Below are 25,712 nucleotides of genomic sequence, written 5' to 3' on the forward strand. Positions count from 1 at the left end.
CCTCATGGAGATTTGCCATTGAAGCAGTGCCACAGACAGGACAGCTACAGCTTTATCTGAGTGTTGATTATTTAACCATTACCGTACACCACCCAGGGTTCTCTCTCCATCAGCTGTAGCATAGAACTTGATTATGGAAGTTGCTTAGGAAAAAGTCACAACTTTCCTTCCACTGGACTTAACTGTTTCTTGTTAGTATTCTTTGTAGAGAAGGAAGAGAAATGTGGCCTTAGCAGAACAAAAATTGCATTGCATAAACAAAGATCTAATTTTAAGGTATTCTTCCCCCCCCTTGCCTAAAGCAAAACAAAGTTTGATCTAGAGTTTATATCACATACATATATGATGCCTGGTTATATCAATATAGATATATAGATATATATATATATATGGTGGCAGATTAACCTTATTTTAACGTCTCTTTTCTGTTTCACTAGGAAATTGGGTACAGGAGTTCCTCATGTGCAACATGCCCTCAAGCATCTATGTTCCTATATGTGTGTATAAATAATATATACACACATTATTTATATATCTTAATATATTATCATATGAAAGTAAACATACATAGATAATATAATTAATGCTGTATGTCACCTCTTGTTGTGGTCTCTCCTTGTGACAGTCTTATGGTTATTCATGCAAAGAGTTGTTGGAATATATCACAGAATAGGTAAAGTCCATGTTACAGCTTGGTAATAAATTCTCCTGCCTCACCCAAAAGATGGGCGTGCTGCGTCACTTGTCCACCATATTTTATAGCAATTAGTCATATCAGTGAAATGTAGGCAGTTGGTATGTGAAAACATAATTCAAAACATCAAAAATGGAAATTAGTGTTTTCTGGTGATTAGAGAGCATTTGGTTCATATTTCTCTGCACTTTTTAATCTTTGCACTGCTCTGTATTGACTCCTGTCTCTTCCGTGTTTTTTCTGTGTTGGCCCCGTCCCTATTTCTGTCGTATTTTTTTGTTCCTGTTTATGTGCCTCTCCACTTCCCTCCTCTGTTTCCTCTGTGTAGAGTCATATCCTCCATTAGTGTGTGTTTGCTGTGGATCTTGAAAGCAGGTTTTCTCGTCTTCTCGCTCAGCTCCTTGTTTTTCTAGTCTAGTGTTTTTCTTTTAGTTTAAGGTGGCCATAGTGAGGAGAGGCTGGTAGCGCTCAGGCCAGAAACAGAGTTGTGTAGGTGCCTGTGCTTCCCAGGACCCCTTTATTCTTTCTGCTTTGTAATCTCTCAGCTTGTTGTTTTGGGTGTAAGTGTTCCAGCACATGCAGTGCAGGGGCAGCCTTTACAATAGATGTTGCTTTTGGCACCATTGCCAGTTACATGGGCTGCTAATAAATTTACATAGATCATTTAAATTGAAACTAATTCTAGTTAGTTTCTCCTTTTTATCTCTGCATTAAAAGGAATGCTTCTTTACAAGTAGAAATATGTTATGCAATTGCTTTCTTTGTGGTGCAGCAAAATTTGAAAGTTTGAGACAGGTGCTGTTACAGAAATTGTCTGCATCATATCCTGTAGTGCTCTTCTGCATATGCAGTTTTCAACAAAACAGAAACCTTTGGGTTCAGCCAGCGTACTTAACACAGAATATTTTCAAGGTTTGTCATATAAAAACTCATGGGATACATATCAGAGGAATCCTACTTGTCTTGTTATTTTTAACTTTCATTTATGACATTATTGCTATTAGCCATCATAAAATTGTCAGAGGTATTTCAGAAGCAGGAAACCCGATCGTTTATTTGAAATGATTGGCTTAGAACTCTTTCTCTTCTTTCTACCTACTTTAATTTAAGAATAGTTTAATTCAAGCTTATTTAACAATGAAACTTTATTTTGGAAAGTTTCTGTTGCCATTAATTGCCCATCCTATTGCTTATTCATAGCATGGTTAACTCAAAAGAGTGAATTTACATCTTTTAGTTCTTGTAGCTTCAGCTGACTCAGAGAGATGGCCAAACTCTTATTTCATTGTGAAAGTGTTTGCTCTGAGCCACCCAAGTAAATCAAATAGCTGGTTCAAAATTGGGATGGTATACCACTGAATGCATGAAGTGCAGCTGTGTGCCTGCACGGAAATATCAGCCGTCTCAGATGACTAACCTGATTATGCTGCTTCTGCTCTGCAAATGGACAATAGTTTCTTTCAGTTTTATTGCTAGCAACCCATTTATTTAGAGCAAACATTTTAACAGGGAGAAGCCTGAATCAAAGGGTGAAGGTGAACAGAAGTGAGGGAGATGTTGAAGCTAATTATGTGAATAGCAACATGCATGTGTAACAGTGGATTTGTGAGTGTAGTTAACTCTAATATTTTATTACTTTTATATGACAAGCCAAGTGACACATTTATATTCTTAGATCATGACTGTTGCCTTCAGTCTTCCTGAAACCTCTGGCTTGAGTGAATAGTAACTAGTCCATACTTTTGCAGGAGTTCAGTGTTTCAATTTGTGGAAGTCTCTTGTGGGAGGACTCGCTGTATTCTGACCAGTGTAAATGCATCTTACAACAAAGCCTGTTCTGAATGTCTTGCAAGTGAATGCCAAGTGTGGCAGTGAATTTGTGATCTAGGAGCAAGAGCTGATGCTGAGGATCACTTACATTGTGTAGGAGCTGCCAGACGTCTCCTTGGCTGGGACAGCGTTAAATTCCTGGTAGGGACTCAAGCTGGTGACCTGCAGACACCTCTGCCTCCATAGCAATGCTCAGAGACAGGTATTCTATGAGGAAATTTAATGTCACTTTTGAGAAGGAAGCTTACTTTCTGGAGCAGTTACGTATTAAACAGTGTTCCAGTGGCTTTGCAGTTTGTTGGGCCTTGGCTTTTAGTAACTGTTAAACATGGAAATACGGATGGGCTGTACCATGGATTTGCAGTAGAAGTTTTCTGGTACTGTTAGTACATGTTTAATTTTATATATTCTTGGAAGGGAATATGTATCCTTTCTGGCTCACTTTGACTCCTAAAATAGGATGTAGCAGCCGCTTCCCCACCCCCCCACCCCATATAATTTTTACACTGCATTTAGTAGGGCCAACATTTGGAGTTTGTGAATTGGGAAATCTGAGAGCGAGCTGGTTTACTGCAGGATTTTTTCCAGCCGCAGCCTGTAGTTCACAGCTATTCAGTCAGCAATTGTATGTCCTGGCAAGCAGGACGATTCATCGTCCTTATAAATTTTGGTATGAACGTGATGCTTGTGATATAACCTCATGATTATCTCTGTGATGTACAAACTTAGTTGTTCTTACAACTTTGTTTGACCTGGTACTCTGCAGAACTGTTGTGGAAACTATTACTTGCTATTTAGTAGCATTATTCCAGAACTGTCTCAGTGCCTTGTAAACCTACTGGGTTGTAACTGTTGTGTAGCAAGAGCTGCTTCTAGTTGCTTGGGGGAGTGAGAGTACCATACGTTTCTAATGAAGCATTTCATTATAAACACGAGAAGGTTACTAGTATCTTCTTGGTAGTGGAATTACTAGCCAAGTACTTCTTAGCCACTTGCTAAAAGGATTATTATTTTTCCAGTTAAGTAGCCTTCTCATTATCCTTCAGTTCTTACTGTGAAGTAATTAAAAGTACTCTTTATTTTATGAAGATTTGACTTGTATTTAGGGTTAAGATGATTTTGACTCCTTTTCTTTTGTTTCCAAAGCAGTGGAATAAATAAGTTCTCCTAGTGCCACATATAGATGCTACCTTAAAGGACAGAAACTTAATCATGACCAAGGCCATAGAATAATGTATGACTTGTTTGGGAAACAAGATCTTTGTACTCTACATACTAAATCCTTTTCCACCTGGTAACATGCTGTCTCAGTGCCTGATGTTTTTGTTTAATTGGTGTCAACACTGTGACATTTTTGATGTCTTTTATCATAGATGGAAGAGGAGGAACAGTAGATAGATAACACTCGTTCATTTAGATGCTGACAGCTTACAAGGGTGACAGACTATAATGAAAGGGAGAAAAGCAAAGCAAATACTAAAGCACACAAAGCAACACAAAATAGGTTCCTAAGAGGGAACAGTGTTTGATTATAACTTCTGATTTTTTTCCTAGCAACAGCTGTCACTGAAATGCTTGCCCACAGACCACAGAAGAAACCTAATTATGCTTTAGTCCCATCCCCAGGCAGTGTCCCTGTTGTGCGAAAAATGGGTTTCCTTCTTCCAGGTTTCTCTTGCCTTGGAATTACATGTTGCCTTTTGTGTGATGAAGACAAACCACATTGTATTTCCACATTCCTCATTTATTGAATTTGTCAAAATAGTTTTCAAACATGGGCAAAATTGATCATTGCATAAATGAATAAAAACAAGAGAAGGAATGTCTTCATTGTTTGACACTCCCGTTTCATCAGTGTGAGCTAACGGTATTGTTGTCGTGCTCGCTTTGATGAGGTACGCTCCATTTCGGTACTCTGAGCTGTTCTAGGCCATCAGGTGATGCACCTGTGGAGCTGTTGTATGCCATATGCACAGGGAAATTGCATCAAGAATTGGCAAGTGAGATTGTGTTACTTTACCAAAATTTAAGAGACCAATTGGTCAGTGATTTGTCAGCTTTATTTTTAGTTTTATTTTGCCATATACTTCTTTACTATGTTTCCTTTTGCCTTCCTGCCATCCAGGAGCTTTTTGAAGCTGTTGGCCTTCTTTCATACAAATGAATGAATGTTCATCATAAAACAGCTTGCCAAACCCCACTCAGTTGTGGTTTTTAGTGACTTAGCCAGTCATTCACTTCAGAGCAAGTGACAGCAGCAAGCTGAGCTCAGCTTTAAACATTGACTGCTTTTCTTTTTTTGCTCTGTGGAACTTACTATGTCGGTATGAACTGACAAGATAAGTTCGGTTTTGTATTCCTTTCTAGCTCTGTTTCCAGGCTGTGAAGCAGTGTACTCCAAAAGCTATGGGATGCGTCACCCTGTAAATAAAAAGGCTTCTGTAACAAATGGTCATTGTGATATATGTGGTGTGAGAGAAGTTTTTAGCTATATATAATCCTAAAAATTACTTTACCTGGACTGTTGCAGAGAAAAGTAATTCCTGTTTTTTGTGATACATCAGGTTTAAATAGTGTGATTGTGGGCCTAAAAACAGGTGTGAGGAAAAACCGTTGTCTTGGAAATGCTGTAATAGCTTAGCTTCTTGTATTTGAGATTTTTTTTTTTAAAGATGTTTCAGCTACAAATCTTTATGAAGTTGTCACATGGCAGTGAAAGTGTTTGCTTTCCTGTGCTGCAAGAGCAATCCAAAGTTGTAGCTGGTGTTCTGACACCTGTGGGATGGATTGGTTATTTGGTTTTATTTATTTGAATGGTTCAATAAATGGAAACTTAGCGTACAAAACTGTTTGTTTCATTATTCCTAGTATCATTATAGTATGACTTTAAACCATTTACAGCCAGTTGAATATTCTTCTGCGGGCACCTTTGAATTGAAGCCAACAGTGGTTCCAGAGCCTACTCAAGGATTAGAGGTGTGATTATGTGATTGCATCTGCAGCCAGGTCACATGCCAGGCGTGTTTACAAGGCTATAATTGGGTGCAGATGCCTATTAAACAGTAGGTATGTGTGGGATGGGATGTTAAAAACCCAACTTTTTGCTCAGTTGATCTTCAGTGCAAAGAAACTCAGTTTGAATCATCTTAAAATTTTAAGGTCTTATGCAAAATGTTACTTGTCAAAAAGCACTTTTTTAAACCTTAGCTGTGGTGTGTTTGCAGCCATTGTTAGAAGCACCACAGTAATTACACACCTCAACATCTTCTTGAGTATTGAAATACAGAAGTGGAATTGGGATGTGATCACATAGCATTGTAGACTTCCCTGGCCAAAACCACATTTATTTGTTAACACCACAATGTTAGTTAAATATATATATATATATATATATTTACCAAGTCTAATTCAAAATCAGTGCTTTCTAAATCTGTTGGCTGAGCTAATTCCTTTCTTGTTTTCTCATGTTTTACTACTGGCATGCAGTGTGTGTGGAGTACCCTAGCATTTGGAAGCACGTAACCAGTACAGTAACGGAGATAAAGAAAGTCTGAGTGTAATCACAGCAGTAGTACAGAGCAGGCTGCCTATATTCAGTTGCTCCTTTGTAGTTTTCAGAGAGACTTTCTGTACAGAGTAATACTGGGTGGACTGTGGGCAGGTGACGTGGAGTTTTAAGTAGTTTCTTCGGTTCTTGCCTCTTGCTTGTGGTGCCTCTCCTGCGCTCAGCTGCCCGTCAGCTGTCTCACAGTGCCACAGCCGTGTGCTCTGATTCCACTGTGGACAGAAAGCTGTTGTGGGTGGGTTGTAACTTGCTACAACAGAACTCATCTCGCTGCTTTTTCATGCTGCCTCATATGCAGTGAAGTTCGGCATCCCTGGGGGACTGTAGCCAAAGCTCTGGAGGACTTGGGGGTAACTGGTTTGCTCACCACTATTCTAGGAGCTCAACTGGCTTTACCCTTAAGCACTCCTTTCAAATAGAGTAATTTATTGCAAGAAACTGTACTGAATGTGTTACCAATTCTTTACCAGTAACATAGTTTCCAGGGACCTAACTTGCCCATTTTTTAGTTCTCTAATAGTAATCGATGCTTTGGAGTAGATGTTGCATTTGAGTGCTGAAGATGGAACAGATGATATTTTACCATTGGGAGAGGTGGGTAGTTTTTCACTCTTTCTTTTGCCATGGCTTTTAATAAAGAAACTTCTACTAAGTAGGCTAATCTCTTTAATGCACCTTAAATATCTTTGTTTATGCTAACGTAGCACAATGAAATCGCTTCTGCTGTTGGGAAGATAATAGATTACTTGGAAAAGGTGTTATGTGGTGTTCCCCTTCCACAGGGGCAGCACATAGTTCAGAATGTGGACGACTTTTTTTTTTGTAGGATTATTTCCATACTATCTGATGTCTTGAATTTAGCAGTCTGGAAGGAAGTAGTCATGAAACATGAATGTAGATGTTTTTAACGAGCAGTTACGGTTTTCAATTATATAGATAAAGGCATTTCTTTTATAAAATATTTTTTAGTTCTTAAGCACTCCGTGTACTGTGTTCTTCTAAACAGCTTTTCAGATTAGAAGTTTTTTTTTTTAATGGAGTAACTTCTTTTTGAGATTAACTTAAACAAAATAAGTAAAAGTAAGTAGGAGAAATGCAATAACAAAGGTAACTTGAAGAACTCTTACTCTGTTATCATGACCAGAGAAACACAGTTTGTAATTGTCTCTCAGAGAGAATATGATTCATAGCACATATTATCAACTTCTTTCATTTAATAAATTGTGGGGGGTTGAGTTTGCCAAGATGCCAGGTGCCCACCATGCTGCGTTCTCATTCCCTTTCCTCAGCTGGAGAGGGGCTGAAAATACAAAGCAGCTCCTGGGCTGAGATAAGGACAGGGAGATCACTCAACAATTACTGTCGTGGGCAAAACAGACTTGGCTTGGGGAAGATTAATTTATTTCAGTTATTTATTTCAATAATAACAACAGTGAGCAGTGCAAACTTTAAAAACAAACAAACAAAAAAAAAACAACTGAAAACCCCTTCCCCCCAGTCATCTGCTTCTACGTCCTCCCCCCGAGTAGTGCAGGGGAATAGGGACTGGGGGCTGCAGTAAGCCCCTGACACTTCATCTCTCTGCCACTCTTTCACAGTCACTCTCTGCCCCTGCTCCATGTGGGGTCCCTCCCACGGGATGCCATCCTTCCCAAACTGAGCCTGCGGGGGCTGCCCACAGGCAGCAGCTCTTCAAGCACTGCTCCCACATGGCTCCGTACCACGGGGTCCATCCATCCCCCGGGAGCAAACTGCTCCAGCACGGGTCCCCCACGGGCGGGCGGCAGCTCCCCCCAGACCCCCTGTTCCTGCGTGGGCTCCTCTCCACGGGCTGCAGCTCCGGCCCGGGGCCTGCTCCTGCGGGGGCTCTCCATGGGCCGCAGCCTCCTCCAGGCCACATCCACCTGCTCCCCGTGGGCTCCTCCACGGGCTGCAGCGTGGAGATCTGCTCCGTGTGGGACCCATGGGCTGCAGGGGGACAGCCTGCTCCACCAGGGGCCTCTCCCTGCACAGGCCGCAGGGGAGCTGCTGCTGCCTGCCTGGAGCACCTCCTGCCCTCCTGCTGCACTGACCTTGGGGTCTGCAGGGCTGCTTCTCACTCCTCACTCTCCCAGCTGCAGTTGTGCAGAAGGTTTTTTCCCCTACCTTAAATCTGCTCTCCCAGAGGCGCAAACATTGCTTATTGGCTCAGTTTTGGCCAGCGGCAGGTCCCTTTTGGTGTCATCAGCTGGAGCTGGCCCTTATCTAACATGGGGCAGCTGCTGGGTTCTTCTCGCAGAGGCCACCCCTGCAGCCCCCTGCTACCAAAACCTTGCCATGTAAACCCAATACATAAATAAATTTAGCACATAAGACTGAGATACGTTTAGAATCTTATAATTCAAAGTAATAGAATTTATACTGTGCAGCCAGTATAAAGTTAGTTTAGCATAGCTTTGGAAACAAAATGCATGTTTTGGTAAAGTGATTACAAATGAGTGTTAAACTTTGTTCTTTTGTTTAAAAAAAAAACACCATATTTTTTCTTTTCAGTATGATCTCGTTTTTATTTACACTGCCATTTTTTTGGTGAAAATATATTTATGTACTTAATCCAGATTAATGAAATTGTATTTTAGAATTTCACATTTTTCTGCTACATCAATTCCTGTCTTCACTCCTCAGTTCTCCCTCAATCCACTACATGAGAAACAAGTAAAATTCCTTTTCGGGGAGAGTACTCAGACTGTTTTTGCTCTTCTGTGTGGCCCAGAACAGGAATAAAGATCTTAAAATGCTGGCATCACTGTTACTTAGAAGTCTTATACCTAAATGCCAGAAGCGAATATGAAGAGGTATGAGTTGTTGGTATGGGCAAATGATATTTTGGTAGATCACAATTAGAAATTACTGTCACGAATTTGGATTGTATAACTGTTTATTGGATTTGCTACTTTGCTACTGGAAATGAGTTTGAATGTCACTAAAATCCAAGTCGCTTTTGCTTGGTGAAGATGTTATGTATGCTCACTTCATTTTTACTCCCTGATTTGTATCGAATATCATTTGGTTTTATTCTGAAGTTTCTATAAGTAAGATGTTGGTCATGCTCTACTGTTTTGTCCAGCGAAATTTCATGGTACATCCACACTGAAGTTCCAGCAGTGTTTAGACGGAGTATCCAGTGCAGGTGTTTGAAGGAAGCGCCCAATGAGCACTGAAAGGGGAAAAAAAAGTCTCTCTCACACACACGTGCTGCATTCATGAATCTGAATTTTTTCCTCAACACTTTGAACAGCAATGGTGAACAAGTGAACAAAAGAGGAAAAGAACTTTAATTTACAAAGGTTGGGTTGAGTTCATCTATATGTCATTCAATAAATCCATTTCTTGGCTGTAAGTGTCAGCATGCTTTAGATTAGAAGTCAGGACAGTAAAATGTAAGAATTACATTTGTGTAGTATGCTGAGGAAAAATTGAGGCTCTTTACCTGTCTGTACTTAATCCATCTGTTTTCTCATCCTTCTAATCTAAAGATTTAAATAATCTTTTAAGATGAAGGAATTTGCTTAAAAGGTACAATAGCACGGTGTCTTTTGAAGAGTTGATTTTTCTATAAACTGATTTGCTTACTGTTGTGGTTTGGTTTGGGTGGGGTTTTCCTCTTATCATTCAAGGCACAACTACTGTTACACAACTCATAATTCATTTTAAATTGATGAGGCTTTGTGAGAAGCTGTCTCCCGGATAGCCTTTTGTGGGAATTTCCTCAGGAATCGTTTCAGTTGTTGCATATATTGTAATTGCATGGTGCAATTGCATTGTAAGCACACACCATTACATAACTTATAAACTTTCACATCGTATGTATTTACCTCATTTGTTTTTCAATTAGTTCTTATTTTTGATGATTCATTTATGTTTATTTTAGGTGACTTAGTGTTTAAAATAACAGTAGTAAAATAGATTTCCTTCTGAACACACTGTGGGGGAGTAACAAGATTATAGTAATTCTGGTTTATATTCATTCTTTTTGGTGAGAGATATCAGTTGTTTGGTGGAAGTGTGGACTCCAGTTTATTTTCTTAACTTACAAAGTTCATAAGTGACTTTTAGGGAGGAAGATACAGATACTGTTTTCCTGTCCATACAATTTAGTCATGTAAAAGGTGTGAAACAATGATGGGTGGAATTGTTTAGGACTGGAGTAATGCTTTGCATAATGCCAGAGTTTCACTAGTGGCTGCCAAGGTCATTTCTGTGTCTTATCACAGCAGGACCAATTCTGCAACAATATCCTTTAATGCTTTTGTTACTACAGCTTCAGTGTACATAGCAACGTTAATTTATTTCATCCTTGTGAATTACTTTTCGACTAGGATTTGGGTAACCTCTACTCACTTTTGAAAGTTGCAGATGAAGTGGCTTTTGCTTTCACTGCAATTTTGGGTTGTTTTTTTGATGTGAACTGCGCTGTGAACTTTCAGTAATAAGGCACCTTAAATGTAGCGTGCCTCAGCGTGTCCCTCAGCACGTGCATGCCATGAAAGAGAATCTTCGGAGAGTTGCTTTCCTAGTCTCTTGCAGCTCAGCAGGAGCTCCTGTCCTGTCTGCTCCTGTCTGTTGCAGCTCCATCATCTGCACTCGTCTGTTGTTGTCTCATTGCTCTGCTTGCCTGGTGCTGTGCAGTGATACGGGATGTAAGCCTTTTGTTCCCAGTGGTTTGGGCCACTGAGCCTGGAAGCCACTGAGCCCAGAAAATGCTGATTCGGGTGTAGGAAGGTCAGACAGAATAGGCAGATGTGTGCCTGTATATGGCCTACATATGGCCAAAGTGAACTTTGTGGAGTTGACTGGAAAATAAATGCATAAATAAATAAATCTATAGTTGTGCAGCCGTCGAGTCCATGGAGTTCTGAGTGTTTGTGTGTTTGTTCTTCTCTTCTATTTAAGGTTTCTTGTAAACTTTTCAAGACTAGAGGATTTAACTCTAAAATGAGAATGGAAATTTCTCTTATCCATTATTTGTGGTTAGAGAACTCTGATAAAATTCCTAGTTGGCTAATAGCTGCCAATAACTTTGAGGGTTACACTTCTGCTCATCTCAAGTATTCAGGAAGTGTTGGAAAAAATGTCAAAAGAAATGTTGGATTTAGACTAGTATTCAAGCATAGAAAAACATTATATGAAATGATTACAAATTCCCAGTCTGCTTTCTTGTGTTACATTTGAATTAATGTTTGAAGAGAGAAATGATACACTATGATTATACAAGTTATATTTCTTGCAGTATATCTGAAATCACGGCAGGATAATTAAGATCTCGCTGTTTTTATCTTTTTAAAATTTTTCTCATTTATTTTGGAAGAGTGTGATGTGACAGGTGTAGTACTGGATACTAGAATGTATCAGATAAAACAGAGCAACCCTTCCTGTGAGCACGTGTCATTTCATGATTGATAATGTCACTTGAGGGCTGTCCACATATGTAGTAGCCAGATAGTGAAGCAGACTTCTGTTTCGTGTTGTTGCTGTTTTGCCACTTTTCAGTGAAAGGAAGTAATATTTAGGAAGAGGTAATAAAAACAAAGGCCTGAGTATTGAATATTTAACACAATACAAATCCCCCCCCATTCCCCACCAAACTTTTTTTTTAACCCTAAACCTGACATTTTCTATTTCTTTGAAAACATGTTTTATTTTCTTGCTTAAGCAAACTAAGAGACTTTCTTAGGAAAGATACAGGAAACTGTAGGAGATTATCATCACATGAAGGTGTGCGTATGTCTAGGCTGTTCTGTTGTACTTTCCTAGTTTTTTATTAGGAGCTGAGCTAACTACTGAAAAGCCAACTCTGGAGTATGTACATTATGTACCATTCAAAATGCCACCAAGGCTGAGATGTGAATGTTTTAAACGGAGAGAAAACTGGCCTTAGACTAGCTAATGTATTACTTGAACACCCACTCTGCTGGTATCTTTCATTTTCATTTTTGAAAACACCTTTACATTCTCCCCTGTTATAAATTCAGCTGAATATTACTGTTGGAAAGACAGAGGCTCTTTCATGTACCACCTTCATGCAATGTCCATGTGAATTTTTACTTAGACTTTAGCTCTTGGATGATTACTCCTATGATTATGAGCCACAAGTGAGGAAAGCATTTATTGACTCAGATTGTATTTGATGTCTAGCATTCCGTTGGTATTGTAGTTCAAATTGTGTATTTTTGCTGTTGAATGCAAGAATCATGAATTTTTTTTGTAACTGATAATGCTAATAATTAAAATAATAGGTACTTTACAACAATCTGAAATAGATTATTATCATAGGCCTAAAAAGGACTTACTAAACTATGTTTTAATCCTGTTGTGTTTCACAAAAATTCCTTCCAACTCTTTGAATTTACAGTGATGTACAGAGTTTAAGCCCCATTACTAGAAAATTATTTTTAAATAATTGTGCTGCTTCTAGCCTGTTATTTCTGGCATAATGTGAATAATAAAGACACGCATGCTCCATGACCTCAGACGTTTCTGGAAACTGTTCAGATTCTCACTAGGAATAATATATAAGTAATCTGTTACAGTTCTGTTTTATACAGGCCAGGGTTAATTAAAATCATGCATATATAGTACCACAATGGGACCAGGTAAAGAACTGAGCTAGCACATTCCAGTAAAATATTGTGTAGATACACCTGTGCTATGTTAAGTGTTTTTGGATTAGAATTTGAGAAATGATGATTCCCGCTCTCATGCTTAAGCCATTGTCTCTTTATATCTGGATCTAAAAATGTACTTGTCATTGCAGTTGGGGAAAGGAAAAAGAATGGTTGTGATAGCTTAAAAATAATTGGTTTCTTTTTCTTACAGAAAATGCCAGAAGCCTCAGAAGATCATAATCATTGGAAGGCCTGTTGACTTCTGTTTTTTGATAATCTGGAACAACATCAGTCTGGCATGGCGCAGGGCAGTCAACAACTCGATGTGCAGGTACTCCATGATCTCCGACAACGTTTCCCTGAGATACCTGAAGGCGTGGTATCTCAGTGCATGCTTCAGGTATGGTGAAGAGTTTAAAGGAGCTTGTGTACTTTTATTGTTCTAGTATGAAAACTTTTTAGTAGTCTACTTGAAACATAAATTCTCGTTCTTCTGGTTTTATTTTGAAGGAGTGGAAGACTGCTATTTGCTTTTTTTGTTCTGTCTTCTACAGACGAGATGTTACCATTCCTCACTTGCATTTGTGTTTTGTTGCTGTTGTTTTATGTTTTTCTTTCTGGTTATTCATCCTTGCATGTGTGACTGTATGCACACAGGATTAAGGAGAGTGGCTAACAGGGTGGTTATTAATGATGGCTTCATCAAGAACATAGGTACACTGGAGGAGGTTTTAGTACAACTCCTTCCTCCAAAATAAGGAACTGGCTTTACCTAAAAACTTAAAGTTTTTCTGTCTTCGGGGCATGGATGCTAAGGACTGTCCTTATGAAGTCTTGTCTTATGAAGGCAAGTGTCTGATAGTAGCATTTAGCTTTTTTGAGGCTGATGTCTTGGGACTGTGGTTCTGGTTATTATTATTATAAGATCTGTCTCCCAGGTGTTCTGTTCTTAGATTTGTGTGATACGTTTGGGTATTCTCACTGACCATCGGAGTCTAGCAGGGGAGCTTGGTGTGAGGGGGAAGTAAGCAGTAGAAGTATCCACAGAGTGAGAGCCGTATAAACTTAAGCGCTGGACTGTTCTCTTTTTTTTGTCATGTTCAATAGTGTCTTCATCTGACAGGATGCTGGTTGTCCATGTTAGTCTGGTAGTGAAATGAGGTGAAGTTTTGGTGAAGTCTTCACTTTAGTATTAAGAAATGAAGCTAAAATGGATGAAGAAGGGAGAAGGGAGTTCCCAATTTTACATTTGATTTGATTCATAATTTAATGTCTGTATATTCAACTGCTGGCATCGCAGAACAAATCAAACCCTTACAGGGGTTATTTGGTTTTCCCTCTAATGTATGAATAAGCCTTTTTTTTTTAAGCCTTGAGCCTGAAATTCTTTAAGACAGTTAAAATTATGTCATAATTATAAGGGGCCTTAGGGAATTGCTAGTAAACTTTCAAGCAACACTTATTTTGATTTCGTTTATTTAATTTTAAGGTGCTAATTACTACCTAGAGTAGCTGATTTAAAATGCTGTGGTTTCAGCACAGCATTTCAGACTTTCAGGTAGAAAAGTACTCAGCTAAACTGTAAAATAAAGGTAAAACAATAAACACATGGGTAAACACTAAAGTGTTACCTGCATCTTTGTTTGGACTCTCCAGAATTTGCAGTTTTGATCTAGTTTAATTTTATTTGTGTTATTAGAAATAATTAATTGTGCATTCCTGTTCTTTGCAGAAGATGCAAAGAGTTCTAACTCTTGCTTTCCCCAAATCCAGACTTGACTTGATTTTTATGTCATACTCTAGCTAGCATTACCATTGTATGTTGCTAGATGCAGCGTGAGCTATGTCCTACTTGCAGACTGTGACCTGGTAGGTATGATCTTTATTTCGAAATTCATATCTGTGTCAATTACTTATGAGGTATGCCCATTGAGGCTTGATTGCAGCTTCAGTTGAATGCTTGTTGAACTTTGAGCAGTGGCTTTTTCTTTTGCCATTTAACAAAATAGGTGTCCCTTCTTATTCCTAGAACAACAACAATCTAGATGCCTGTTGTCGAGCCCTCGCACAGGAGAGCAACAAATACTTATATATGGAGTACCATAGTCCCGATGACACCAGAATAAATAGAAATAGCCTTTTGCACATTAATCTGGGTATTCATCCTCATACCAGCTATCATGCAGGGGATGGAGCTCAACTTAATGGTGGTCGTACACTGGTACATAGTTCAAGTGATGGACATATTGATCCACAACGCACAGCAGGTAAACAACTGATATGCTTAGTTCAAGAACCACATTCTGCTCCCGCTGTTGTGGCAGCTTCTCCTAATTACAATCCATTTTTCATGAATGACCAGAATAGAAATGCAGCTACTCCTCCTCCACAGCCACCTCCACAGCCATCTTCCATACAACCAGGAATGAACACGTCTGCTATGCAAGGCCCTCCTCCCACGTATATGCACATACCTCGGTACAGTACAAATCCCATTACTGTTACAGTATCACAAAACCTCCCATCTGGACAGAGTGTACCCAGAGCTCTACAAATTCTTCCACAGATTCCAAGCAATCTTTATGGGACTCCTGGCTCTATTTATATTAGACAAACATCTCAAAGTTCTTCAGGACGACAGACTCCTCAGAATACGCAGTGGCATTCGTCACCGCAGGGCCCAGTTCCACATTATAGTCCCCGTCCTCTACCTGTGTATCCACATCAACAGAACTACCAACCTTCTCAGTATTCTCCTAAACAACCCCAGATCCCTCAGACAGCTTTTCGATCACCACCGGCATCCCAGTGTCCCTCTCCCTTCGGCTCTCCTCAGCACCAAGTTCAGCCTCCTCAGCTGGGTCATCAGAGTTCACATGTCTTCATGCCTCCTAGTCCTTCAACTGTCCCACCTCATCCATATCAGCAAGCATCCCAGACTTTTCAAAAACAAAGCGGTCACTCCGTGTCGTATCTTCCTCCTTTTGCTGGACCTAGTTTATCCAAAGGTTCCATGAACAAAATAGAAATTACAGTTGAGCCACCGCAAAGGCCTGGGACTGCAATGAACAGAAGTCCTTCACCAATAAGTAATCAACCATCTCAACGAAACCAGCACCCGCTGTATACAGCCACTACTCCTCCTACAAGCTCTCCATCAAGAGGTATGTCGGGTCAACCCAAACCTCCATTTAGTGTTAATCCAGTATATATTACCTACACTCAACCAACTGGGCCTACAGGTGCACCAACACAGTCTCCTCGGGTAATGGTATCTCAGCCAAACCCAACTATTTTTAAAATCACAGTAGGTCGAGCACCGACTGAGAATCTTTTAAATTTAGTGGACCAAGAAGAGCGTACTGCAGCACCAGAACCTATTCAGCCTATTTCTGTAATCCCAGGATCTGGAGGAGAAAAAGGAAGCCATAAATATCAGAGAAGTTCTAGTTCTGGATCAGATGACTATGCTTACACTCAAGGTAAATGCTTTACCCTTGCAAATTGTATTATTGTAAAAGGCATTTTTAGCTTGATTTTGCTACTTGTTAAGAGGGAAATATCGAACCTGTACAGAGAAGAAGACAAATCATACCAAAGATCATCCAACTAGTTTGTGTTCTGTTTTTTAAAAATTGCACTAAAATTTAGTCGAATACATTAAGAATTTCTGAGGCTCATAAAATTGCTGTGCTTTTGACAAAAGGGAATTTCTTAAGAGAACATTACAACTAATGAACGTATGCCATGTATCTGGTTGGTAAATTCTGTGAACCATGTCATAAATTTACACGTGAATTTTATTATTTTTTGTTCGAAGAACTTTGCAGTACATTTATTTGTTCAGTACTGGGTGCTTTATGAAACCTGAAGCACTAACTTCTGCAAGGAATTTTATTCTTATTTGGTTTAGATTGAAGAATATTAAGTGAAAGAGGAGAGAGGATTGCAGCTAAAATTGCTTCTCATGTCAGTACAAATCGTGTTTTGTTTTGAAGGGTATTAAAATAATTATTTTGAAGAACTTGGTCAAAAGCTCACTTGTTGCACTTAGAGTTTTCGAAGAGGAAGAAAAGCTTGGTAGAGAGATTTTAGGATCTGTGTTCTGCTGCATGGGGACAGATTATAGTTAGTCTTAATGCCATGTGTAAATAGAGTTAAATAATTTACTCAAGAAAAACACAAAGTGGTGAAACCTAAACTTTAGATGAAAACTGCTTTTCTCAGGGTAACCAGTTTTCTAGATTTGAAACATTTGAAATGGAATAAATGAATCACTCTGCAAGTATTCAAACCAATCAGTTGGGGTAATGACGGAATGATAATCAGCAGCAGATATTTAAAGAATGTACTTTGTTTCTAAATTTGCGTTTGGAAAGAAGAGTCTCTATTCCTGCGTTGCTCCTTCTAGGTTTCCTTTCACTTGAGACAGCTGAAATAATGGTTATAATTCTGTTCTTGATTTGTTATTTTGCTTTCTGTTTATTGAGCTATTTTAATTCACCAACAGAGCTATTTTATACCTGGTAAACCCAATTAGAAATGTTATTTTGAGAGAACGCTAGTAGATCTGTAACTCAGCTCATATGCTTTCTTTGGTAGTGTTTGTTTTACAACTTCACAAAAGGTAGTCATTTATGTTTCACATAAATGAAGAAAACATGTTCTGAAATGTAGAAATCTGTTTTTGACTTCTGAATCTGTGTCTAGATTTCTGTGTTTGGAAAACAATACAATCAGCTAGTATGTGCCATTTGGGCTATCTGCTTTTGTGGTAATACCACATCTGGGGCTTCGTTAGCCTTTGGTGTTGCCGCACTGTGAACTCTTAACAGAAATAAATTGTGGAAGAATAAATGTTATACTCTGCTACCACTGCAGAGGCCTAAAGAGGAGTATACTTAAAAGCTTAATGTAGGGAATGTGAGGGATCACTTAATTTTCTTCTGAATATGAACTATTGTGAAAACTGTTACCAAAAATCCATTCTGATGTCTGTACTTCTAATGTTTCTTTGTAGCATGAGTCAAATTTGATTAGTTGTACCTGAGGTATAATACCAAGCAATGTAATGAAACCATACCCCATGTTAAGTTGGAGGAGTCATGCGAAGACAGGATTTGACTGTAATGGTGGCAAATCATACACCCTAGTACCAGTACTTTCTTTTTTTGAATTCATTCTGTGATCTCTTGAAATGTACTCAAATGACTTGCATTTACTTCAAAAAGTAGAGAACGGTTTTGATCAGTAGCATTGGAACCTATGTTGTAAAAACATGTGATGTTATTCTTTGGATAGGATTTAATGTTTGTTCTTTGACCAAGAATTGGTGGATCCATGCAAAAACCAAAGTGTAGTGCTGTTGTTTTGCACAGAATACTGACATCTGATAAAAAGTCACTTTATGCCCCTGCATTTTTATCTTCCCCCAGTAAGCTACCTCACATTGTTGCTTACTTTTCTATTTTTTTTTCCAGCAAGAATGCAAGTATGTGTGAGACTTTTTTTTTTTTTTTTTTTACTTTGCCTGTATTGGATAGAGGTGAAGAAAAGGGGCAGGTGGTGGCAGGTACTTTGTATGAAACATCATTTTTTTCTAAGTTTTCTACAGTGTCTTCATGTATTCAAACAGTTTGCTGAAAGATTGTTACATGGGCAGCATGCTTGTCTGAATACTAGCAACAAATTTATCCTATTTTTCTCTGTCCTGGTAGACTTTCATCAGGTAAAACAGCTAGGTCAGAAAGTGCTAAGCATCACACTAACAAACTTGGCAAATTTTGCATCATGATGAAATACTGAGGATACTTCCTGCAAAAAACTAATATTTTCTAGCTAGGCAAATTTCTTTAGCTGAGTGGCTGCTCAGAGAGCCCAACATCAGCTTGCAACTGGGAGTCATAAATTTCGCTATCATGACAGAAGTATGAGAAAATGGTTGATTAACAGCAGGGAGAGACGAGAGGGCAGCAAATTAGTTCTATTGTAGAATTAATGACTATGAAAGACCTGAGCTTCCCTCTCCCGCCCAGCTCTGTCACTTACCTCCCCACACCCCTTCAGGATTCTCATGTGTAGGCTATTTTATTGAAGTTCTTTAGTTCTGACTTTGAGCAATGCTGAATTTGTAGTATTGATAATTAAAGTACTCCCTGAAAATGTGATTGTCCCATTCTACTCTGCCCTTGTGAGGCCCTGCTTGGAGTGCTGCATCCAGGTGTGGGGCTGTTAGAGCTGGTGCAGAGGAGGCCACAAAGATGATCAGAGGGCTGGAGCAACTCACCTATGAAGAAAGGCAGAGAGAGTTGGGGATGCTCAGCCTCAAGAAGAGAGAGCTCTGAGGAGACCTCACTGTGTCTTTTCAGTACTTAAAGGGGGATTATAAAAAAGATGGAGAGCAACTTTTTACTCAGGCAGACAATGACAGGACAAGGGGGAATGGTTTTAAACTAAAAGAGGGGAGACTTTGATTAGATATAAGGAGGAAATTCTTCACTGTGAGGGTAGTGAGGCACTGGAACAGGTTGCCCAGAGAAGCTGTGGATGCCCCATCCCTAGAGGATTTCAAGACCAGGTGTTAGAAGAGGCCCTGAGAAACCTGATCTAGTGGGTGGCATCCCTGCCCATGGCAAGGGGGTTGGAACTGGATGATCCTGAAGATCCCTTCCAAACCAAGCCATTTTATGATTCTATGAAAAGCAAGGAATACTTAAATATTCCTTCCTATACTACATACTCTGTAATAGCACTGAAAAAACAATTCAGGAGTCTGAAGGCTAGTGTGTTGAACTGTTGAACAGTAGCTATGAAGTGTTATCTTCTGATCTTACCTCTGGTATTTATTTTTTTGTCAGTACAGTATTAACATAACTAGATTGCTGTTCCATCCTGAGAAGCTATCTGCTTGTACAGGTGCCTTTGTATTTTTGAAATGAGAAAGACCAAATGACAAAAAAAAAAAAAAAGCATTGACCAAAATGGTAATATCAACTTCAAGTTACTATTTTTTTTTGTTTATTCTGGAAGAACTTTGTCCTAAATAGTAGTTCATTTGGCATGAAAGCATCTTCACACTGGTATTTGGCTGCATGTTTGTGATCACATTCTTTTCCAGGAAGGTCACTCATGAATCTTACGTATAAGCTAAGAATTCAGTTTTCCAGCTTTTTTTTTGTTAGTAACTATTTCTTCCATGTGAAATGCTAGCCTTGCTTTTACATCAACGAGCAAGGATGGAGAGATTAGCAAAGGAACTGAAGCTTGAGAAAGAAGAACTTGAACGCCTGAAAGCTGAAGTCAATGGCATGGAGCACGATCTAATGCAGAGGCGGCTTCGAAGAGTTAGCTGTACAACTGCAATTCCAACAGTAAGCAATTTGTTAGTATTTTAATTCAAGATACAAATTTATTTCTTACGCTTTCATAAAATAAAGTATAATATACCCCCATGTATTTTGCCTTATAAAATCTTCCGTATTTGGAAATGATTTTCTGTAAGTTCTTGTTCTGTAGTAAGCCAGTTCTTAACATTTAAGAAGCGTGTGTGTCCAGTTTTCTTAGGATTCACAACAGACCTAGAGAGACTTGTATATGTGTGTTTCTCTGGGCCACAGAACTGAATAGATAATTACTTTCCTACAAGTAATTTCCTACAAAACAACCTATAGAAGTGTATGTCCAAGTCTGTGTGTAGTGTCTGAGCCATATCCAGCTCAGTTGTTGATACAGCTGGGCTTCAAGTTTTTTGAAAAGGTATTTCAAACACCAAAATACCTTGATACAATGAGTAGTTGCATCTCTTAGACATTCCACTTCCCATTTGGTATGTGCACAATGTGCCAAGTAACTTTTCACTGGCAGTGTTGGCTCAAGTAGCTGGCACCTCTCTCTCCTCTTGTCCTGTTACTTCTTCCTATCTCTGACTTCTAACCACTAGTGACTCTAGCCCAGACATCTGTATGGCTCTGATAAGAGAACTCATCTGACTGAAAAATAGCTTTCAGTTTGTGCAGTTGTTAGCCAAATCAGTTCAGTCTTGTTCACTGTGCTTACATAAACAATACAGACAGATGTAGGCAGGAAAGCATACCGTGCTTTAGTAACAGCATATATGCCATTAACTGCTGAAGTAGTAAGTACATCTGCTGTACGTCTCATCTGTCTGAGGTATTTGGCATGTATGAGCATCCAGGGATGAGGTTACGAAAGCCAAAACCCAAATGGATTTGAATCTGGCCAGGGATGTCAAACACAACAAGGGCTTCTGTAAGCACATTGGTGACAGAAGGAAGAGTATGGAAAATGTGGGCCCACTGCTGAACCATGTGAAGAGACCTGGTTCCACAGGAAGGGAGAAGGCTGAGGTACTGAATGCCTTCTTTGCCTCAGTCTTTACCAGCAAGAGCAGCCTTCTAGGATTCCCAGGTCCTAGATACCAGGGGGAAGGGCTAGAACAAGGAATACCTACCCTTGGAGGAAGAGGACCAGGTCAAGGAATACTTAAGCAAACTGGACATTGATAAGTCCGTGGACTTTGAGAGGAAGTACCCATGAGTGCTGAGGGAGCTGGTGGACGTGACTGGGAGGCCACTCTATGATCTTTGGTCAATCGTGGCAACTGGAAGAAGTGCCCAAAGACTGGGGGGAAAGCAAATGTCATTGCTGTCTTCAGGGAGGGCAAGAAGGAGGACCCAGGGAACCACAGGCTGTCCAGCCTCACCTCATTCCCTGGGAAGGTGGTGGAACAGCTAATGCCAGAGACCATTTTCAGGCCTGTGAAAGACAAGGTCATCAGGAGTATTCAGCATGGCTTCGCTGAGGGGAAGTCATGCCTGTCCAACCTGATAAGCTTCTACAAAGAAGTGACCAGCCTGGTGGACAAGGGGAGAGCCATGGATATTGTCTTCCTAGACTTCATTATGGCCTTTGATGCTGTCACCCCTAAGTTCAATCCAAACATCAGGAAACACACTGTTACTCTGCAGGTGGCGAGCACTGGCACAGGATGCCCAGAGAGGTGGAGTTTCTCTCCTTGGAGATCTCTATAAGCTGCCTGGGTGTGGTCCTGGGCAACCTACTCTGGGTGTCCCTGCTTAAGCAGGGGTTGGAGCAGGTGACCTCCAGAGGTTCCTTTCAACCTCAAATATTCTGTGATGCTCAAGTATACCCTAAAATAGGATGCTTAGAGTTACGCCTGCATCTGTGTTGTTAATCGTTGCTGCTAGCATTAGGAGCACTTTGCATTTCAGTAAGCTAAATGGGGTTTCTTTATTATATGCATATATATAGACTTGACTCTATTCATTCTTCCATTATGAATAATTATTGTCATGCAGTACTGAATGATTTAAATATACTGGGCTAGAAGGTTTGGCATGTTGGAGCTCCTTTGGGTGATGTAAATTGACTATTATTTGATTATAATTAAATAAGGTCAGAAGCTTATATGAACTGTAGCTCGTATTTTCTTTTCTGATCATTGTGATGTAAACTAGTGTATCAAGTCATCAGTTCATACAGGTTTTTATAAGGTATGTGATTTTATACAGTTGTGAAGAACTATGCCTTTTTACAAATGAATTTTAGTATTAACTTGTGTTTTTCTTTTTTTTCTTAAACCTCCTCAAATGACAGTAGAAAAGTGGTTTTTGAGGAAAAATTGGGTGGCAGGGAGGGAGAGGCAGTGGAATCTTGGATGCTCTATTCAGTGCCTTGGTTATACTTAGTTTCTAATAAAGCTGTTAACATAGATAAAGAATGTTATTTATATGTCGGATAAGATGCTGACTCTCCTACAATTGCTATCTTGGGTTGTTTCTCCCTAGCCTGAGGAAATGACCAAATTAAGAAGCCTCAACAGACAGCTGCAGATAAATGTTGACTGTACACTGAAAGAAGTTGACCTCCTTCAGTCTAGAGGTATAGAACTGACAGGTTTTGGGAAAAAAAAAAAAAAAAACAAAAAAAAACAATTTAAATACAGTGTGTGCTTAAATGTGCATATTCTTCTTGGACTCTTTAATTAAAATTGAACTTTATCAATCTCTTTTTTTTTAACTAAAAAGATGTATTTTTCAGTTGCAACTTGTTAAACTTGACTTGGCCAAGGTAAATTACAATACTGAGAAAATAATTACTTAAAAGTAACTTTATCGAGTAAATCTAAAAATAATACTTTCTAGTGAAGGTTCTTAAATTTTTAATTTACCTCTGATAAAGTGATACAAACCAGAAACACTGGTTGCAGCCAAGAAGTTGGCCAATATAAATCTGTCTAGGTATTTAAAATCCTTTCTGTGACAGTAACCTGACATAAATACAGTCAAATAGGTGTAAAAATTCAGTCTTCTTTTTTCATTCTTTTTAACCAAGACCATGTCCTACAGAATGATTTGAATTTTCCTATATTTTTAAAACAATACAGAACATTGAACTGGAGTTGATTGTTCAGTATGGGATTAGACTGCTAAAAATTACTAGAATCAACATAAAGCTGAAAATACCTGACAAAAGACTGTCAGGAAAAAGCTAAAATAGAGTGTAATAGTAATAAAATGTATAAAATATGAAGTTTCTAGATGTTCATGTCACTGGTATAGGCTTGTAAATAACATTTGAATTATGCTTTCTTATTTATCTCTTCTGACAGGGAACTTTGATCCGAAAGCCACATGTAACTTCTACGATAACATAGAGCCTGGTCCTGTTGTGCCACCAAAGCCATATAAAAAGGGTAGGTTAAAAAGCAAGCCTCAACTTGCTTTAACTGTACTGAGGATGTTTTTTCTTTTTTTTCTCTGTATAAGCCAAACCATAACATGTTTATGTAATTGCAGTTATCCTGGCTGCAGCTTGTTTTCCTCAGACAGGTTGTTTCCAACGAGTGTTCTGGTACTGTCTTGTTTGTAAATACTGTTATCCTCTAATAGAAAAAGAGTTTAAAGTATATAAGCTCTTACCACTTTAAAGCTTCCTAATTACATTTTTTTTGAAATACTTTTAACCTAAGAGTTCTACATCAGGATTTTTTTTAGCTGTCTTCTAATACGTTGTTGGGATTTTATAGTTTGAGATCTTTTATGTAAATTTAATTGGCAAGATCAGCTTTTTAAAATTTGTATTTATATTTTTAATTTAACTTTCCTGGTCGTGCTTTCATTTTGTGTGCAGAGTAGGAGTTTCACAGTAGTAACCCTAAAGTTTGTTTTAGTGTAGCAAGAGCCTCAGACATATGAAGGACTATGATGGAGTATGTTTTCTCACATGGGTCTGCAGTTATTCCAGGGTCCCACCTGTTATAAGTTCATTACTGATTTCTGAAATTTTCTGTGCTAATTGTATAGTATCTAGCATTCCTATCCAGCTTAGGACTTAAGATATATGTGCACGCAGGAGCTATGTATTTAGTTTTCTTGTTCAGTGGAGAATCAATTAGTACATTCCAGAGTGAATTGCTGCTCACCCTGAGTAGACACCTAGTGGCTGCATAGCTCAATAGCACTCTGAACTTCAGTACACACGGGTCATTTTGGAGTAGAATCCTGCCTCTTGTCTCAGGTATTTTTTGCCCAAGTACTTTTTTTTCAATTAGCTCTTGAAATCTGTTGAAAGAATTGCTTTCAAATGTTAGCGAATGTTCTTAAATACTTAGTATCGTTCCTCTAAAATAGTCAGTCCAGGATCCTGTGCTCTGATATAGAGAAAAAACAGTGGTCTTTTCTCTGAAAATCTTATGTGATAAGATGTATACTACTGTCTCCTCTCACTGTAAATAGTGTGTACTGAAATTGCTAGTGAAAAAACTACTGTATCAGAAATGTAACTATATAGTTTGCTTGAAAATCCAAATTTTATTTAAAAAAAAAAAATCTATTTGTTAGTAAGCACTTCAAAGGCTTTTGCAGTTTAATTTTGAATTTATATAAGGAAACCTTTTTCACCCTTCTGAATTTTTTTTCCTTCAATGTTCTAAAATGCCTAGCATGTGGAAATTTAAAAGTAAAGGCCCAGAACTACTGCTCATCCATATACCAGTTAAAAAAAAAAAAAAAACACACAGCAACAATAAAAAATTGTAGTGTGCTCCCTGCACAAGTGCTAATGTGCAGTAAAGACAGTATCATCAGGTGGGCAGTGGCACAAAGGCAGCTACCTGGATTCATGTTAAATTGCAGTGGTCATTTGGTTGATCCAAGGTACTTAGTAATGTTTGAAGACATTCTCTTGATTACACAAGTCAATTTATTATTTCAAAGCAAAATAATGTGCAAAACTTGTATGAAATAAGTGGTTCTATTGGCAATCAGAAACTGTCTTGTGAGGATTTGTATGACTTAAGACTAGTTTCTGGGTTTTGTCTGACAACTTAATAGCGACCTGTGTTAGGGATGGTATATTGTATTTTGAGCTCAGCTTTTAACATGGATCCATCTAGTTCATTTTTTCCTGGAAAATTAAATTAATGTTCAATTATATTAATTAATATTCAATATCCTTAATATTCAGTTGCTGAAGATGTGGGCAGAAAGGCAGGTATGGGCAGACAAAAGGGTCTGCTCTTTGCTTCAAGCTGGCTAGTGAACATGAATGAGGTCTTTGCGCTTACATGGCTTGCCTGCTTAGCAGAAATCTGTTTAGGCCACACACTGCTAATGTGATTATGCAGCATCTGGATTGGAGAGGGTTTACATCTAAGCAAGGAGGCCATTTTTTACACTTTTTAAGTATGTTTTTGAAGACAAACGTAGGTACTATTTGCACTAACTTTGTCATCGGCCTCCTGGTAGATTTCTGAGTAGATGTTACTCAGCAAAGTAATATGTGAACTTTTGAATTAGAAATTGCAGTCCTTTTTTACAACATAAGTTTTATTTTAATTAAGCTGTTTTACAGATGTCTGTTTAGCAGGTGGAAATCTTAACCTTACCTTCTAGGTATTTGTGCTAATATTGTTTGGAACGTCAACGTTTTGTGAAAT

At 38.8% G+C, this 25,712-nt stretch overlaps 1 protein-coding gene across 6 annotated transcripts in view; it reads left to right on the forward strand.

Moving 5' to 3' along the window:
- The window catches only part of TAB3 (TGF-beta activated kinase 1 (MAP3K7) binding protein 3), a 46,193-nt gene that overhangs the window by 13,120 nt on the left and 7,361 nt on the right, over positions 1-25,712 (forward strand). Inside the window, exons 1-7 of one of the 6 annotated variants that reach the window (XM_050708278.1) lie at positions 1,039-1,069; positions 6,599-6,683; positions 12,945-13,133; positions 14,763-16,215; positions 19,943-20,103; positions 22,561-22,654; positions 23,385-23,468. In XM_050708278.1, the coding sequence (XP_050564235.1) occupies positions 13,032-13,133; positions 14,763-16,215; positions 19,943-20,103; positions 22,561-22,654; positions 23,385-23,468 (1,894 nt within the window). In that variant the 5' untranslated portion in view covers positions 1,039-1,069; positions 6,599-6,683; positions 12,945-13,031. Of the gene's footprint in view, positions 1-1,038; positions 1,070-6,598; positions 6,684-12,944; positions 13,134-14,762; positions 16,216-19,942; positions 20,104-22,560; positions 22,655-23,384; positions 23,469-25,712 lie in introns of those variants that run through there. The other 5 variants (XM_050708279.1, XM_035542299.2, XM_035542300.2 and 2 more) reach the window with 5 other exon arrangements.

The sequence above is a fragment of the Cygnus atratus genome, chromosome 1 (genome assembly GCF_013377495.2).
Source record: "Cygnus atratus isolate AKBS03 ecotype Queensland, Australia chromosome 1, CAtr_DNAZoo_HiC_assembly, whole genome shotgun sequence".
Classification (NCBI taxonomy): domain Eukaryota; kingdom Metazoa; phylum Chordata; class Aves; order Anseriformes; family Anatidae; genus Cygnus; species Cygnus atratus.